This window comes from Ptychodera flava, chromosome 7 (genome assembly GCF_041260155.1).
Source record: "Ptychodera flava strain L36383 chromosome 7, AS_Pfla_20210202, whole genome shotgun sequence".
Classification (NCBI taxonomy): domain Eukaryota; kingdom Metazoa; phylum Hemichordata; class Enteropneusta; family Ptychoderidae; genus Ptychodera; species Ptychodera flava.
The window spans coordinates 4695200-4711874 of record NC_091934.1 but is presented as its reverse complement, the minus strand read 5'-3'; the positions used below and the strand labels follow the sequence as shown (position 1 = coordinate 4711874).

At 34.2% G+C, this 16675-nt stretch overlaps 1 protein-coding gene across 6 annotated transcripts in view; it reads right to left on the bottom strand.

Annotated features, from left to right (window-relative positions):
• LOC139136614 (phosphatidylinositol 4,5-bisphosphate 3-kinase catalytic subunit alpha isoform-like) overlaps window positions 1-16675 on the bottom strand; it is a 58929-nt gene that overhangs the window by 30322 nt on the left and 11932 nt on the right. For 5 of the 6 annotated variants that reach the window (XM_070704380.1, XM_070704381.1, XM_070704386.1 and 2 more), the window contains exons 2-3: window positions 7806-8261; window positions 2074-2283 (exon numbers count right to left, since the gene is read on the bottom strand). In XM_070704380.1, coding sequence (XP_070560481.1) covers window positions 2074-2283; window positions 7806-8151 — 556 coding nt within the window. In that variant the 5' untranslated portion in view covers window positions 8152-8261. Of the gene's footprint in view, window positions 1-2073; window positions 2284-7805; window positions 8262-10848; window positions 10963-16675 lie in introns of those variants that run through there. The other variant, XM_070704384.1, reaches the window with a different exon arrangement.

Below are 16675 nucleotides of genomic sequence, written 5' to 3'. Positions count from 1 at the left end.
ACTCATCTAGTGCAAGAAAAAGAAATTAAATTCATGTGCCATACAGCCATGTTGATATTATCAATAGTTGATTTATTGGGTGAATTTACTGTCTTTTTAATTTGCATAGCAATGCTGATATTTCTCATGATTCTTTATATCTTTTCAAAACATCATTTCTTTTATCCTTATTGATGTAATCCTCTGTAGATTCTATGCTGTGTCTGCTGCACTTTTATTTTCTGTTATTTTCCATAGATTTGTATTCTAATCAGTTTTACTGAGGAACTAAGCATCTGTCAGTGACAGCAGTTAGGTGCAGTTGACAAGAATAAAATAAAATATGTTTTTACAGTTTTACAATTCATATATCTTGCATTCTTTAAAGATGCCATAAACCAAATCTTCAATTAGGACAACGATCAAAGTTTGTTTATGTACTCTTATCCCTAAATCAAGACATCCATCGTTCCGATTCCTGTTTTCTGAATATACTGCACTAAACATTGTACATTTCAATTTTCATAAGATAAGTGTCTTGTCAAAAGTTTTATCCATTCTGATTGCAGGTTTTACATACTATTTACTGGCAGAGTAGTTTTAAAGCTTTACTAGACACATCTAATAATGTTTTCCCTTTTTATACAAGATAGTTTTTTGTTCTTTTTTTAAAATCATGTTAAAACACATTGTGTTCAACTTATCAACACAGACTCTATGGATGTAATCTGCAATGGTGCTGTTGACAGCTGACTTTTAATCTTGACTAAAATTCGTGGTCACAACAACAACAACAATAAATTATTTAGGCTTTATGGCGCAGAAAAACAAGAGAATGTACATGTTTCCTTAAACAAAACCAATAACAACAAATATGTTAAATAAGGTCACATCTCTTGTTCCTCAAATTTTGAGCACATCCCCTGTACTGATATTAAAATCAACACAATATAATTAAAATTTGCATATGGCACTGCGCATAGAAAGTTTTCAATTTTTCTTGAGAACAAATTATATCGTGTACTACTGGTCATTGACCACAAAATAATCGGGAACTTCATGCATGGACTTGACATTTGTGTTTGAATGAGTGAGTGAGTAGATGAGATTCACAGGAAATGAGATGGAGTTGTCACCAAGGATGGACAGTTGACAAGAAGATGAGAAAATACACTCTCAGATAATGAACGTTGGGAGGTATTTGTCGGCTTACTGGTGAGAAAACAGCAATGTGATTGATTACGTTGTCAGTAACAATCAGAAAGACACAACAGAGGCTCTACGCTGAGGAAAGTCTGGAGTGTACAACAACAGCAGACGTCACCTCCTCTAGGTCAGCTGCTGAGGTTAACTGCAGTGGCCAGCTGGTCAGTAAATGGTCGTTAAAAAATACCCAGAGGGCACCATCCGGTGCCGAATAGTGGGGTACAGTAATGCCTGTTTTGTGGTGGTCAGTTGGCTGGTCACCGAATCGGTTGACTGGTCACTACAATTGGTCAGTTATTCAGTTCACTGATCACTGAGTTTCTGACTGGTCAGTCATCTGCTTGGCTGTTTGTGTCATTGATTTTGTTGAGTTCATTGAATGCTACAGAAACAGTCGTGCAGTTGTCCAGAATCTCACCAGTCATTCATGGCTCAAGTAACTCTATGCCACAATATGGTAGTTTAGATTCTAGACTAGCTAACAGTCAAAGTCAATGGTCTTTTCACTGTTAAAACACTAGATATCAAATTGGTCTGTGTATGCGGGGCAGAGACAACAAAACCAAGATGAAACCATCTTGTTTTTGCAAGCAGCCGTTAGAAAACTATTATACTCTATGCACAAAAGCAGATAGGTGTGGTGTGATTCATTCAAGCACATGGGATGAGGAGTTCCGCTACCGGCAAGCCACCAAACCGTAGATCAGTACCTGAAGCATGACAAATGGACAATTTGGACAGAACACGTAAAATCTCCAGTACTGTGCAAAGTGCTTGCTTACTCTCCCATGACTGGACCATAAATCATTGCTTCTAAGATGAAAAACATCAAACATTTTGTCTGTGCTGTTTTCTACCTTGAGAATCCATTTGTTTGATCTTACTCACCTCTGTCTAACTTGTTGGCGAGATGATCGGGAAGTTCAGCCATGGACTCTACATTGGGTGGATATACATGCATTGCCTGACTCAGGTTTCCACCAGCCTCTCTATGGTCAATTACATCTTTACACATGTATAACACGTTCCTCCTGAAGTCTATAATTTCTGGGTCTTTGATTGAGTCAAATTCTGCAGTTGACATTCCAAGAGCAAGGGCTAATGAGAGAAAAATGTGCAACAGTGTGTAAATTAAGTGTGAAAAAATTTCTAAAATTGTCATAATCAAAGCAAGATATGATCCACCTGTACATGAATTTTTGTTTTTATTTTCACCTTATAGCAAACTGGTACTGGTGATACAAAACAACAAATGATGCTTGTTGTTTTACACCATTGCAACTCTGTGGAACAACACCACGACTGAAAAACAAACTGGGTAGTTGAATAAAACTTAAATTTTATACCATCATAATCTTATCAAACATGGGAGATATATTGCATTCTCTAATCTATAATCTTACAAGTTCCATAGATTGCATACCGATCACTTATGTCCCTACCTACAATGAATTTTGGACATTGATACATATTAAAACAGTACTTTGTTTATATACCATTAAAAGACTAACACTATAAAATGAAAGTCATTTAATCTATATAATTATCCTGGCAGTATCTGAAACCATACAGAAAGTCCAGAAAAGGTAACGTGACATACAAGTATTCTGGTCAAGAGAACATGCAACACACACAGTACACAGTCACCTGTAATCAGTAATTTAATATGAATTATGTTTAGAACTGAAATGTTGACAGCAAGCAAACAGGAAGGTCACATTAAGGTCAGATAAAACGGACAGAATACTTCAGAATAGAAAAAGATTAGCTTTGCAAACACAGCTCAGATATACAGATATGATAATCTGCTTATTTGGCTGAGGGTGAAGTGTTTGTCAGGTAAAATTTCTGAAAAACATGAAAAGCAGCAAAGCTGATGGAATAGTAAGTTGTAATATTGTGTGATTACATATCAGTTTTGCAATGGTAATAGCATCTTCATCACAAAGGTAGAAGGAAGATATTACAAACTGTTGATGATTTCCACTTTTTGGTAACAGATTGAGTGTTAGTATTTCAACATAAACACTTCATTTTAACATTTATATTCTTCAACCTTCAATACACATCAGCGCCTGTAAACATTTCTGTGTTGCTGAAAAATGCTTTAACAAGATACTCTAGGCAAGGATTATCTACTGCATTATTACTTTGGATTGAAATTATCCTTTGGCAATTTCTAGACAAACCAGTGTATACTTCATGACTATACCATAATAACAGATTTCAGAAGTAACTCTTTGAAAAGGTAAGTGCTTACACGGTGCAGCTACTGTACAATGCAGGTGTTTTGTAAAGAGTTTGCATCAAGTTGTATAGCTCTCATCAAACGCACCAATCTCAACAATTTGACCCTGTAACCCAGACATCTGTGTACATGTATGCAGCTTAACAGACAGTGTACAATGGGCTTGAAGCAGCAAAATTTAACTTTTTACCGTCATTGCTATCACTACCTACTGGTCTACTAATCAAATTTATTGAAACTGTGCTGAACTTTTTACAAGTTTTTAACATTAATCTAGATGTACAGCTGGAAGGACTACTGACTACTTATTCTGATTTTTTGCAACGTCATTTTACCCCTTTACAAATTTCTGGTAGCTGTAGTTCATTTTTTGCAACGTCATTTTACCCTGTTACAAATTTCTGGTAGCTGTAGTTCATTTTTTGCAACGTCATTTTACCCCGTTACAAATTTCTTGTAGCTGTAGTTCATTTTTTTCATACCTTAAGTTTGATGGTAATATTCAATGTTTGAAAAAAACTGGGACATAAACAATTACTGTACCTGTCCACTTGAATTAATCATTAGTACACAGTACCGGTAGTTTGATTAGTTCTGTAATTGCCACTGTATACTCAATACTAAGGATACATTACACTAGCATCCTTGGCAAGTAAGTGATTAATACCATCTTTATCAAATCCTCACATAGAGATTTTTATGATATCATAGTTTAAACCATTTCACTGCCATGGTTTGGCCTACACCCATAAGAAATGATAGTGGACCTGTTCACAGGGAATTGGGATAAACAAGTTAACAGACAAAAAACTGTTTCACAAATTGTTTACGAACAATCAACAAATCTTTTTCACCGCCGCAATTCTTGTAACATTTACTTGTTCACCCTGTCACGGCAATTCAACATAAACATATCAGTATTGGGATAGTTGACCTTGAAAGCTATTTCCAGTAAACCAGTAAATGAGGCACTTTATTTTTCATATTATTTACAGGTATTAGTCACACAATACCTAAGACTGCCGCTGGCTACATGGTATTTTTTTGAGTACCTGGATCAGGTCTGTTTATATTCTATTTTAGATAGCTGTTATTGTGGTACATCTTCAGTTGATGATCAACATACCATAGTTATCTATAGACACAGTGTCATCAATGATTTATTGGGATTTCTCTGGATTATTGCCAAACATAGTTTACATACTATACTGGCAGAAATATTGCCAAACGTAAATACTATGCTAGCTACATCATAATCTTTGCCGTGTGTGGATTGTTAGAACAAGATACATGTGTATTTACAATACTTTGGTAAGGCATCTTTGATTTCAATTCAATAAACTACTATAAAGAATGAATTAAAAAGATACAAACTTCTCTAGAAATCAACATCTTGACAAGGATTGCTCTATAAGTATACCATCAACTAAATACTGACATTCCTACAACACGATACTCACATTCTTAGTAAACTCTAATTTTTGTTGATTTTTTCACAATTTTAGTTATCAATGTAAATAATTTCTTGTTCTACTCCAAAAAGTATGCTGAAATACATAGTATTCAGCTTGTCAACTCTGCCTGTACATGTGTAAATGGCATTGTTATTGTTGATGAATGAATTCTGGCCCAGACTAGAATACAAATGAAAACAATAACATAGATGCTATGTTGAAAGGCAAAATTATGGGTGTTCCAACATGCTAATGGAAAAGGAAGTTGCAATTGATATACAGAATAAAAATAATGAAAACAGCATGGAAAGTTAGAGTACATGAAGACTCATGGTGATATTGTATCTATAGAATCTGGCTTGGGAACATAAATATTTTTATTAATAAATTTATTTAAAAAGTGTTGTAAAGACATTTACAGCCAAGCATGGCAAGCCAATTTGAGTGTTTTTTCTAAGCTGGATACCTATTGTGAATTCAAGAGAACATTCATTAGGGAGAAATATTTTTCAGTCTTAGATACACAGAAATTTCGTTTTTGTGTTTTCGTGTTTCTGCTTATTCTCTTTGAGTTGAGGCAGATAGATATATGCATAACATTCGTGCTGAAAGAATATCTTTATTGTAATACAAACAGGGTTGAAGATGAATTCCGCTTTTGCTTGATATGTCCATTTTAGTTACACAGATTTGAGATCTAAGTATTTATCAAGATATTTCTATACTCCACCTTCCACAATAAAATCTGTCAAATTACTGCAATCTGAAAATGTATCCATTACATGCAGACGTAATCTATCAAAATTTATAATTTACTCCTCAAACTTTAGTGCAATACTAAATGTAACAACAAGTTCTGTGTAACTTTATGCATTTTGTAGAACACATCAGTCTATTTACAGCATCATCAGAGATGTAACAATATTTTGTGATATACATATACTTACAAATGTATGGGCTGGTGGCCTATAGTATGTAAATAAATAATAATAATAATAATACTGTATGTCTGATTCATACTGGCCTACATTGATTGCCAACACTTGCATTGCCTGCAGATATTGGTTCTTGGCTTTGGAATTTTTTTTTTCAAATTTGCTGCAAATATTATCCAGTAATCCTATACTGATACTCACCACAATTTTATTGCATTTTAAAGGAAACTGCTGAAATAGCATTATTAAAATCATTCAAATTCTTCCGAATATGAAGTTACAATAATTTTTTAACTTGTACCACTGGTAAACTTTAATAGAGTGGATAGGAGACAATTTGATGATGAGAAACATCTGAATACTGAGTAATTACCAGGGTAGGTTTGTTACTTTGATCCAAAATTTACCGTATAGTATTAATCGTAAACATTACTGACTTTGCATTTTGTACACCTACTGAAGTTACCTCATCTAACTGTCTTCAAACATTACACTGGATTACAATTGTGAAGATATGATTGTACAGCTGTTCAAATTTTTAGAGTTGATTACAATCATTGGTTAAAACCTATTATTGATCACTACTTCATCAGTATGATCTGTGATATATGATTATTGTGAAATGTAAAACAAACCCTAATTTCATCACCACAGTCCAGTGAGCTGTTGCCTTTTAAAAGAAACACTGGCCAAAACATTGATGATGAAAATTGAGAAACTTCATTGGATACCACACAGGAAATTGAATATACCAATAACCATGACAACAGAAACCGCATGATATGAGAAGAAATACAGGGTCATTTGACTAGAGATGTTCACATGCAGATACAAGAACATATACATCATATGGTCATTGGTACATGTACACATTGAAGTCTTTTGTATTACAAAATGATATCTAGTTCATTGGAGTACATAATGTACAATTTTATATCTGTGAATATTCTCCAGTCACAATGAATTATTGACCTATTATAGATTAATTTACATAATCAAACAATGCTCAATAATACACTTTGCATAAATGAATACATTTATTTAGCAAATTGAGCATGAGCTGATAAGGATCAGTGTTTTGGTATATTCTTATCTAACCAACAAGAAATTCAATTACCAAGGCTTTATTGGCAAACACTGAAACAGTGAAAGAAAACAATTAAGGGGCTGTTGGCAAGGACAACATTGAAGATCTGTTTTGATACTTATTGAACAGACTGTAAACAGAATGCACTTCACAACAAAAAGTATAACATACACAGTATAATTTATCTGCAGGTTGCCATGGTGATCCCCTCAAGGAAGTCAGCAAAGCTTCTGATTGCTTCCCTGTTCTGTATAATACTTATCAAGGGTCTGCACGGCCAATGTATTTGTTTATTTCAAATTGTACACTGCATGTGAAGTGTTTTTCAATTTTGAAAATCAAAATTGCCTTCAGTACTAGCAGTAGTCAGGCACTAGACAACCATCTGATGTACACTTTGGAAAATTCACATCAGCAAAAATGGATGAGAAAAACATTTATTACTTGTAGCAATCTATCGAATATAAAGTTTTCTATGCAAACCCTATACATCTATGTAATGGTCTGGGCCATTCCATATTTCAAATTTTTTGACTGTTCACATGAATGTATGATCTAAGACTATGATCTGAAAAAAAATCTTGGTACCGTAATTATTAATGCTACAGCAACTGCCAATAGGAAAGGTTGACTAAGCATAAATCTATCAACACAAGATAATATGTTTGTACACACTGGAATTCAGAAAGTAGGCCATTTTCATATTTTTCAAATTCGATATACTATGTGAGAATCCATAGAAATCATTAGCAATTTTTAAAATATTGGAGTATGAATATGTATGAATATAAATATAAGGCATGACTATATACGTAGGGTCTGTACATGTATCCTGTACTACTATACTAACCTGTCATATTCTGCACTGTCAAGATAAAGTGTGAATATACACCTACCGATATCATAATTGACCATCTTTTCCTCTCTGTTGCCTTCAGGCTCAATCACTTTCAAAATTGGTTGGAAAAGTCTAAGATCACAGAGTCTCCGAGATTCATCATAAAATTCTTCCCTCTCAGCATCTTGAGTTATGCTCACAAAGATATATGCACTCTCTTCCTGGAGTAATCTTGCTAAAGGGTGTTTCTTGGCTTCCATAAAGAGATGGGATTTGATCGTCGCTAAGGTAGCTTCCCGGAGACATTCCAAGGTGATGAGAATTCCAGTTGGAAGGAGACAATCCACCACAATTTTGGGGGGCATGAGGTGAAGCCCCCAAAGTTCTCCTGACGAGGGAGGCATCTTGGAAAAGTTTTATTTTTGTCCGAGTACTGTGAGGTAAATTGAGCTGTTCAAGGAGCTGGCTTCTTACAAACAAACCCTGTACTGTAACATTATCCAAACCATTCTATCTGTAAGAAAGCAAATAAAATGATCAGTTTAAAAAGATGTGTTGACAGATTTCTCTTTCTGCTATACCTTGTATACCATATTAACGTCTTTCTGATTGTATCATGTTGCTACGGTCAACAATAACTATGGAAACAATTTTCAGTGTGATATATTTGACATGTGGTGAAAAACAAAGCCAGATACAATAGAGTAAACACTATTGTCACTGTGCTAGATAAATGGATGTTATCAGAATCTAAAAATAAAGGTTGTTGTTGCGACATAAATGTACATTGGAGCACATGGTAAAGTTCACTTCTGCGAGTGAACAGCCTGCAGTAAATTCATAAAGTACTATGAAGGAATATCAGTCAAGGAAATTGAGTGTGGCTACATAGCAACTTATGAATGAAGGAAGTAAACACAGCATGACATCATATAGGATCCCTTCATCAAAATTCCAAGACTTTGTGATTGTACATTTTTACTTTGTTGCCCAAAACACGCAATCCATACCATATGAATGTTGAAACATATTTTCCTGCCTTGTAAATATTACTGAAGCCGGCTAGTCATATACAATCTATGAATCATTCCAGTGTTTAGTCTCTGTTGCATGGGCATGTCAGTTATATTATAGAGTATCTGTGTTATCATATTGTCATTCAGTGTGCTGGTTGTAAATAGAATAGTATATTAATATAACAATGTTAAAATGGCTCCATGACAAGACTGGAGGTTAGTGCTGACTCACAATGAACAACTTGTAAGATAACAAGACAAATTTGGGATCAGAATGAATTAAATTATTGAAACATTGAGATTACTGGTATTTAAAAAGAAGTGTAAACTTTTGAATTGTTTTTCTGGCAGCCTCATAGGAATATATCTGGCATTAGCTTTGCCAAACCAAAGTTGTCACTTGTTGTCATGACTTGTACTGTAAGGTACAATTAAATATGTGGTTTTAACACCAATCTGTTTAACATGCTGGGTCCCAGGATATGAATTTTCATTCAATGATGAAACTTAATTTTGAAATCTGCTTCCTCATTCTTAAAATCTGAAACTACTGACAAAACAGTGTTACATCCTAGAAACATATTCATTAATATAGCAATAATCCCAAAGCAGCTTATGGTATATGTTACACACTGCACACAAATAGAGTATATACTTGCCAGCGGCGACAGTTATCACGGGAATTAAGATGTTTACGAAATGTCTTTTGACTGCATTCAGAAGAAAGTGACAGTATTCTCTGAGCTGTCAAACTGTTCCAAGTAAGCAATAAAGTATGATCATTGGTGAAGTGTTCAGTATTTGCAGTTTTGTATGGGGATCTCTCTATTGTATTCAAGAACAAATATAGTCAACAATTTATTTTAAGAGTCAGTGTGTTGCGATCTCAGTAAAGAATAAACTGAGAATAGACTAACAAAAAATTACATTATGACAGGAGTGATACAAGAATTAATCTGTACAAGGTTAGAGGAGGAACACCTCTATTGTACGCACAAAAAGCATGATAAAGGATGCTTTATAATTTTGATAATTCAACCCCTGTATGGTATGTATTGATCTAATTCAAAGCTCTATTTTTGCTTTGGAAATAACACCAGTACATGCATACATGTATTGTTAATACATCTTATACCAGATTGATATCAAACTTGTAAACTGTGACACTTGTTAATCCTCTTTCTCCAAAGTGGTATTCATTTCTATGGCTTGTCTATGGAGCCTGTTAGAAAGAGGATTAATTTTATGTGTACTTCTTTATTTGAAAGAGATGGCATTAATATTCTGTATGGTAGCACTACAGCCAATATCTACTATTCTTGGAGTACTTTTAAAACCATAGACCAACTTTCAGCGTGTGATGTAAAAGTCATATCATTTAAATTCAATTACAGGAGTTCACAGGTAAAAATAAATAAAAGGAATACAATATACAATATTATGAACATCTTAGTTTTCTACCCTAAATATTCATTAAGATATCATTGGCTGGTTATTAATCTTACTAGTACTAACTTTTAAAATTTTTACAATTAAAGAAATACTAGTAACTTACATTTATAATAATGTGTTGTTATTGTTTGTAAACATTTTTACAGTATATGGCCACACGCAAAGTACCATTGTACCGGGCTATCCTTAGGAAGAAATAACAGGAATTGGTTAACCCTTTACCCTGCCAGGTTAACATTTATGTTTCACCATTAGTCAACTTCATAACAACTACTCAAGCACAACATGTCCCTTAAATGGTGCATTTTAACCTGAAATTTAACATTTTAAAAGTCCCTGAAATCATAAATATTGTAAGGAATGATTTTTTATGGGCTAAAGCTGTTCTAACAGATCAAGCTGAGTGGGTTAAAATACATAGAGTTTTTACCGAATTGGTAAATGGGGAAGTGATACTGTCTGGCAGGAAAAGTGGTTGAATAAGGATCATACAGATGTGTGTACCATGAGAAGACATGTAGGGCCTACATACATGAACAACTGCATGTACTGTACGGTGATTTGGAAGAGGAGAAACAATGTACATGAATATGTACACAAACAAACAATAAACAAAATCACAAATGCACCAACCTGATGGTCAAGATAAGCTACCATATTAAAATTTGACCACGATATTAGGATTCTACAGACTCTGATAAGGACACCGCAACCCGGACACTGACCATCAAAAGACTCCTTTCTCAAGAAAGCATCGTAATAACAGGAAGTTCTTTGTATTAGCAGTATAGAATATAAGTGACATCAGCTGTTTATAGGACCTGACTATACTACAGATACAATCTCTATGGAACGCCCACTGCGATGCCAAAACGTTGACATAGCAATTCTTTTCTCATTGAACTAGGAAGTACACTGATTTGATAATGCAAAATTGCAGATTTATTTCAAATGTATTAATTAATTTTTGCCAAATATGTAAAAGAGTGACAATTGGAATATTTCTAAAGAGTCCAAGTCTACCAGGTAACTGAGAAATCTACCGTTTATCTTTACATTTTGATTTGCAACTTTGTATATTTCTTCCTTGTTCTTATACATACATCCCTATTCCAAAACAATTTAAGCACACTCAATGCAAGCACAGTATAAAGTAATTTTTAACCAGACATGGGCAGAAACAAGAGAACAAGGCACCATAAACAAGTCTGGGGTTTTTAACTGGTTGTCTGAGGGCAGACCTCAGTCAATCAAGGGTTTGCTATTTGTACCCGTATTTGTGTACTCTGACATATTTTTCTGCACATAAGATTTTAGACATACTTGCATGTCTAGATAATGTTGACAGTAGAAACAAAGAAACAAACACGCAATGTGACAGGGAAGGACCCAGTTTTAGCAGCAGCACATTGATACTTGGAAGAGAGCAACAGTTCACGTGAAAATAATCTAGAATTTAGGGATGGACCATTATATTTTGGGGATGATTGATGATGGAAAACTCCTGAGAGTCAAAATTATTATTGACAGAGGTTTTTCACAGCTAGCTAATCATTTACATAAATGAAGTCTGAAAAAGAAATTATAGCATTGTGGGATCACTGGCCCATTCACCCACCTGGAAAAATTATCAACATTTAAAAAGTCAAATATTTGCATGTCGTCATTCCGAACACCCCTTACAAGATCTAATGGTTCATTCCTATAAGTATTACACATCCAGTTTCCTAACCACCCTCTCCCAAGACCCTAAAGGTACATTTTCCATTCACATCTCTGTACTGTATATGTGCTGTAATTCACTCACACGTTGGTAGAGTAACATTGAAATGCTGACGGCCAATGTCTGACAACAGATTAATTTGAAATCAAACATGTTCATCGATAAAATTACCCTTTGATGTGCAATAGCTACTACAACATACAGATTTCATCTTCTTACACCAGACATGCAACACAGTTGATCTTTTGTACCATCATATCAGAGTTGATGAGACGTCCTTGACATAGTGGAAAAAGGTGTTGCAATGTCAATACAATATCTGATGTTTAGCAAGTTGCAGAATGGAATGTAAGACAAATCATGTTGACTGCTTACAGAAACAAGTATGACAAGTATAAGTCTTAAGAGATTTCACTGTATAACTGAACCTAACGCACACAAATGCAGATGTACTTTGTAAGATGGCCTGTCGATATAAATAGGACTACCTCCACCTATGAATTCTTACAAATTATGACTTGAAATTTACAACAGGTACCAAACTCTGTCCTGTGTCCATTTCACAATGTTGTCTAAGCAATAATGATCTCTAAAAAGTCCACAAATATACCTCTGAGAATTTGTACTTTGGTACAGCCTGCACAGACAATGAATAAACAGTCTATGGGGTGATATTGACAGCACATTCTGTGAGATAAAGGTTTGATTGTCTGCACACTGTAGAGTTTTTGACTTTTAACCCACTTGTGCAAACAGCAGCAAGGTTAAACCGGTGTACATGGAAATATGGACGGAAGCATGAAATGTTCAAGTGTGGATCAGCTTTGCTATGTTTATCATTTAAGTATCAGACAAACATCCCATAAAAGTTTTTTGAAGTTCATGTATATGTACATGTAAGTATATCCACAGAAACCGGTACATGTGCTGAGGAAAATCATAGACAGTAAAGATTTCTCTACTGTCTATGGGAAAATGCAAGTGTATACATAAAATTGTACAAATAGAGGCCATACATGCACATGCTGTTACATCCTGAAGTACAGTATTAAAATCCTGTATGTCTGACAGTTTCCAAAAGTATCTTATATTACTACATGTTCTTCCAAAAACTATCATGAAAAATATTGCAACATACTTTAAGAACTTATAACGATATTTCAAAATTCCACTCGAGTATTGACATTTTTAACAGATTTAGTCTTTTTAAAACAAGTGTAATGAATTATTTTTATTCATGATTTCATGTTCTTTGTAGTTGTCCTTTACTTCAATTTTATGTTTGTCGGTATTTTTATGTATTTTTATGTTTTGCAGAGCCTGTAATTGGGAAGTTATTCCTGTTGGTTATCTGAATAAATAAATAAATAAATAAAAAAATAAGGTGTAAATAAGAAAAGGTCTTAACAATTTAACAGGAAAAACAGGTAGCTATTATTTCTATGGTTGCATGCAGTTATAAGACAGTAACTAGATAGTAATCAAGAGCTGAAGGTAATTGTAATGATTGGAAAGTTTTCAGTGTTTTTGGTGATTTTAAAATGAGATCAACTACTTTTAAAATATGGTGAAACTCACACACACTGAGTTTTCAGAAGACATTGCATGTAAGAGTGGAATACCCAGTATTATTTTAATTTCACCATATTGTGAATTATGAGGCAATACTTGTTTATGTACAGGTACAGTAAAAATAATGTGCACTATGAAGTATGATATGCCATTATATGTCATAGTTTGTGTAACATACTCTATTTTTATTTAGCATGTACACGTAACCTGTTATAGAATTGATGATTACCAGCATATCTCATCCTGATACAACATCACTGTTTGGTTTAAAATATAATAATTTGATTACATTGTGTTTAAGAGTAGAGCTACATGCATGTTTGTTTGTTCTACATCAAGTACAAGGCGCACAAAAACTGATCAATGTTCTGAAAATTTTTTCAAAGCAATCTGAGCTCCTGCAAAGCGATGGATATTTGTGAAAAATGTTAATAAAGAAGAGGAACTGTCTCATCTATATGTTGACCAGACTGATGATCCCAATCTGACCCGTGAAATACAACATTTGTAACTTTTTAAATATTTTTAATTATTTTGGATTTAGAATATAAGTACACTTCCCCTGCATACAAAACATACTGTGGATAACCAGCAATGTTATTATTGTCAAGTGAGGATTGAAATTCAGTTGTCAATAATGACATCACACATTGCATACATATCAACCATGTTGAAAAGTTAAACACAATGCATCTCAATGTGATTTTGAAAACAGAACAAGACTGTGTTTTACAGCACAATGAAAATGTTGGAAAACACATAAAAGGTTACAGGGAAGACTTGTATGACATTTTCTAGCTTTAAAAGGAGACGCAATCAAAGTATTTTGGCATGTTTGTTTCATCTATTCGTCCTACAGAGTCAGACTTACATGTAATAATGATGCATAGTCAGTGTCCCCTCATCTCCTCTCACTAGGGTTGTCAGAAACCTTCATGTACACAGTGTCAATATGTAGAATGCAATTTTTGCTCTGTAATTAGTCTGAAGACAATCACAGTCTTCAGTTTGATGCTAACAAGTCCACAAGGTAACGCATCCCTTGTTTAACCTTTATGGTGTCATGAACGTTGCTGTATTTCTCACACTTTAATATCCTAGAGCACGGCAACCGTTGCTCAGGAGCCGTCTCTTAAAACAGAGTATACTGCCTGGAGGCCAACTCAATGAATTGCTCTATCCATCACATACAAAGATTTATCACCCTTGATAGACTTGTGTGAGAAGCTTTAAGGCAAAAAGAGTAAATTTACTGTAACAAGCTCTTTACATAGAGGCATACAAGTGTACAAACACACATACCTGGTACAGTGTACCATTGTATGTAGACATGCACAATAGTCAATAACAGTAAACAGATACAAGCATGATTGCACCTAATGTAACTTTTACTTTTTCTTTAAATTCAAACTTTACCATCTTCACAAAGTTTGATTCTATTTACCGGTATTTTTCTCCTCAATACAACTTTTCCAAACGGGATAGGAACTGGGTACACTCATTCAAAACACAGGTAACTCTTGATGAGAGACAGATGAACTTGAAAAGGTTAATACAGAATGAATATATTCATGAACGAAAAGTGAGAAAGGCCTGATACTTTGCTCATTGCAAAGACAATGCAATTTGTTGTTATTGGTTATTTCTTTACATCATGCTTTTCCAGGAATTGGAAAGAATGAAATTAGTGTTATGTACAGCAGCCATTGACGTACATCTATTAATTTGACAAGTGTGCTGGTATGATACCCTCATTTCACATTGTTATGTATCTTTCATATTTGAAATGGTACAACTGATACAGTACGTAAATGTCAATGTATGAATATGTAAATATAATAACTGAAGGATCTAAAACATTCAAATTTATGGATTTTTCCTTGCATTTTAGCTGATAATGAGCATGTATCAAGAATTCTTGACCCAGCAATTTCTTTATCGATATCACTGAAAGTAATCAGACCAAGTCATTAATATTTTACAATATCAATATTCATTCAATGTCTATGATACCCCGAACAACTGGTACACTGATCAGAGTGGTGACCTTGGATGAACTTGATCAGTATCATGTGGCCATACCGACACGGCATGTATCAGAGTGTGCAATGTCAATGACAAAAACAGATCAAAGTTGTAAACATTGCAGGCAGACATAGTAGGTTTGATGAAGGACCACTTGACAGTTTATCTAGCATTAACACGCAACAATGCATCCAATCATGTGGAACCTGAAGGCATTACTATTCTTAGCTACAAACACCGACAACTTTGAACCCAGTAGTGAGAGAAATGCTTAATCAAGGGTTCAGAACATATTCCGTTTCTAATGTCAACGGCTCTTGGAATATTATAGAAATATTCATTTTGATGTCATTTGATGTTTTTTATAGACTTCTGTCTGTCATGTCTTGTGTGTTTTTTTACTTAAATGTATGGTAGTTACAATGGCACATTACTTAAAGGTAATGGAATGTACAGCAAACTCATTTCACAAACAAGCCAGCTTACCCAACACGAACAATACACAAGTACGGAATCACAAAACAGTGTTGTATATGCAGTAGATGGTTTAAAACTGCACAGTGCTACAAAAACAAGGGTACCTTTCTGCATGCTTGGAGTTTATTAATTGAGTTAAATCATTGAATCTGGTATTTATAACTTGTTTACTGCCATGTAGTGACTCTGAATTCTAGAGCACCACAGACACTGATCTTGATAATTCTCATCAAAATATGTTATGAAATTTATCTCTCCTATGATTTCCTATGAAAAAAAGTCACTATTGCTCCTTATTAATGAAAAATTTGTTGTTTTGTTTGACAAAAAAAGATGCAAATTTTTTTTGCAGTTATTATGGCGGGAAAATGCTAGTGGCAAAAGGTCAACATGGCTGTGTAAACATTTCTCTATTTGCCAGCCTTAATTGCCAAGTATCTACGGATTAGTTGTGAGGGATATTATCTCACAATTTGACCTTGTAACTTGTCAAATGTGGTGTCAATTTGATGGTCATGTCACATACCGGTACAAATCCTATTCATTTCAAAGTGACAGTCAATGTTCATGAAGTTGGTATGTCTAATGTAGTTGTGTTCACAGATGTACCTAATCCCTGAACCATAAACCATAATACCAAAGAATCCGGAACAATGTTGTTAT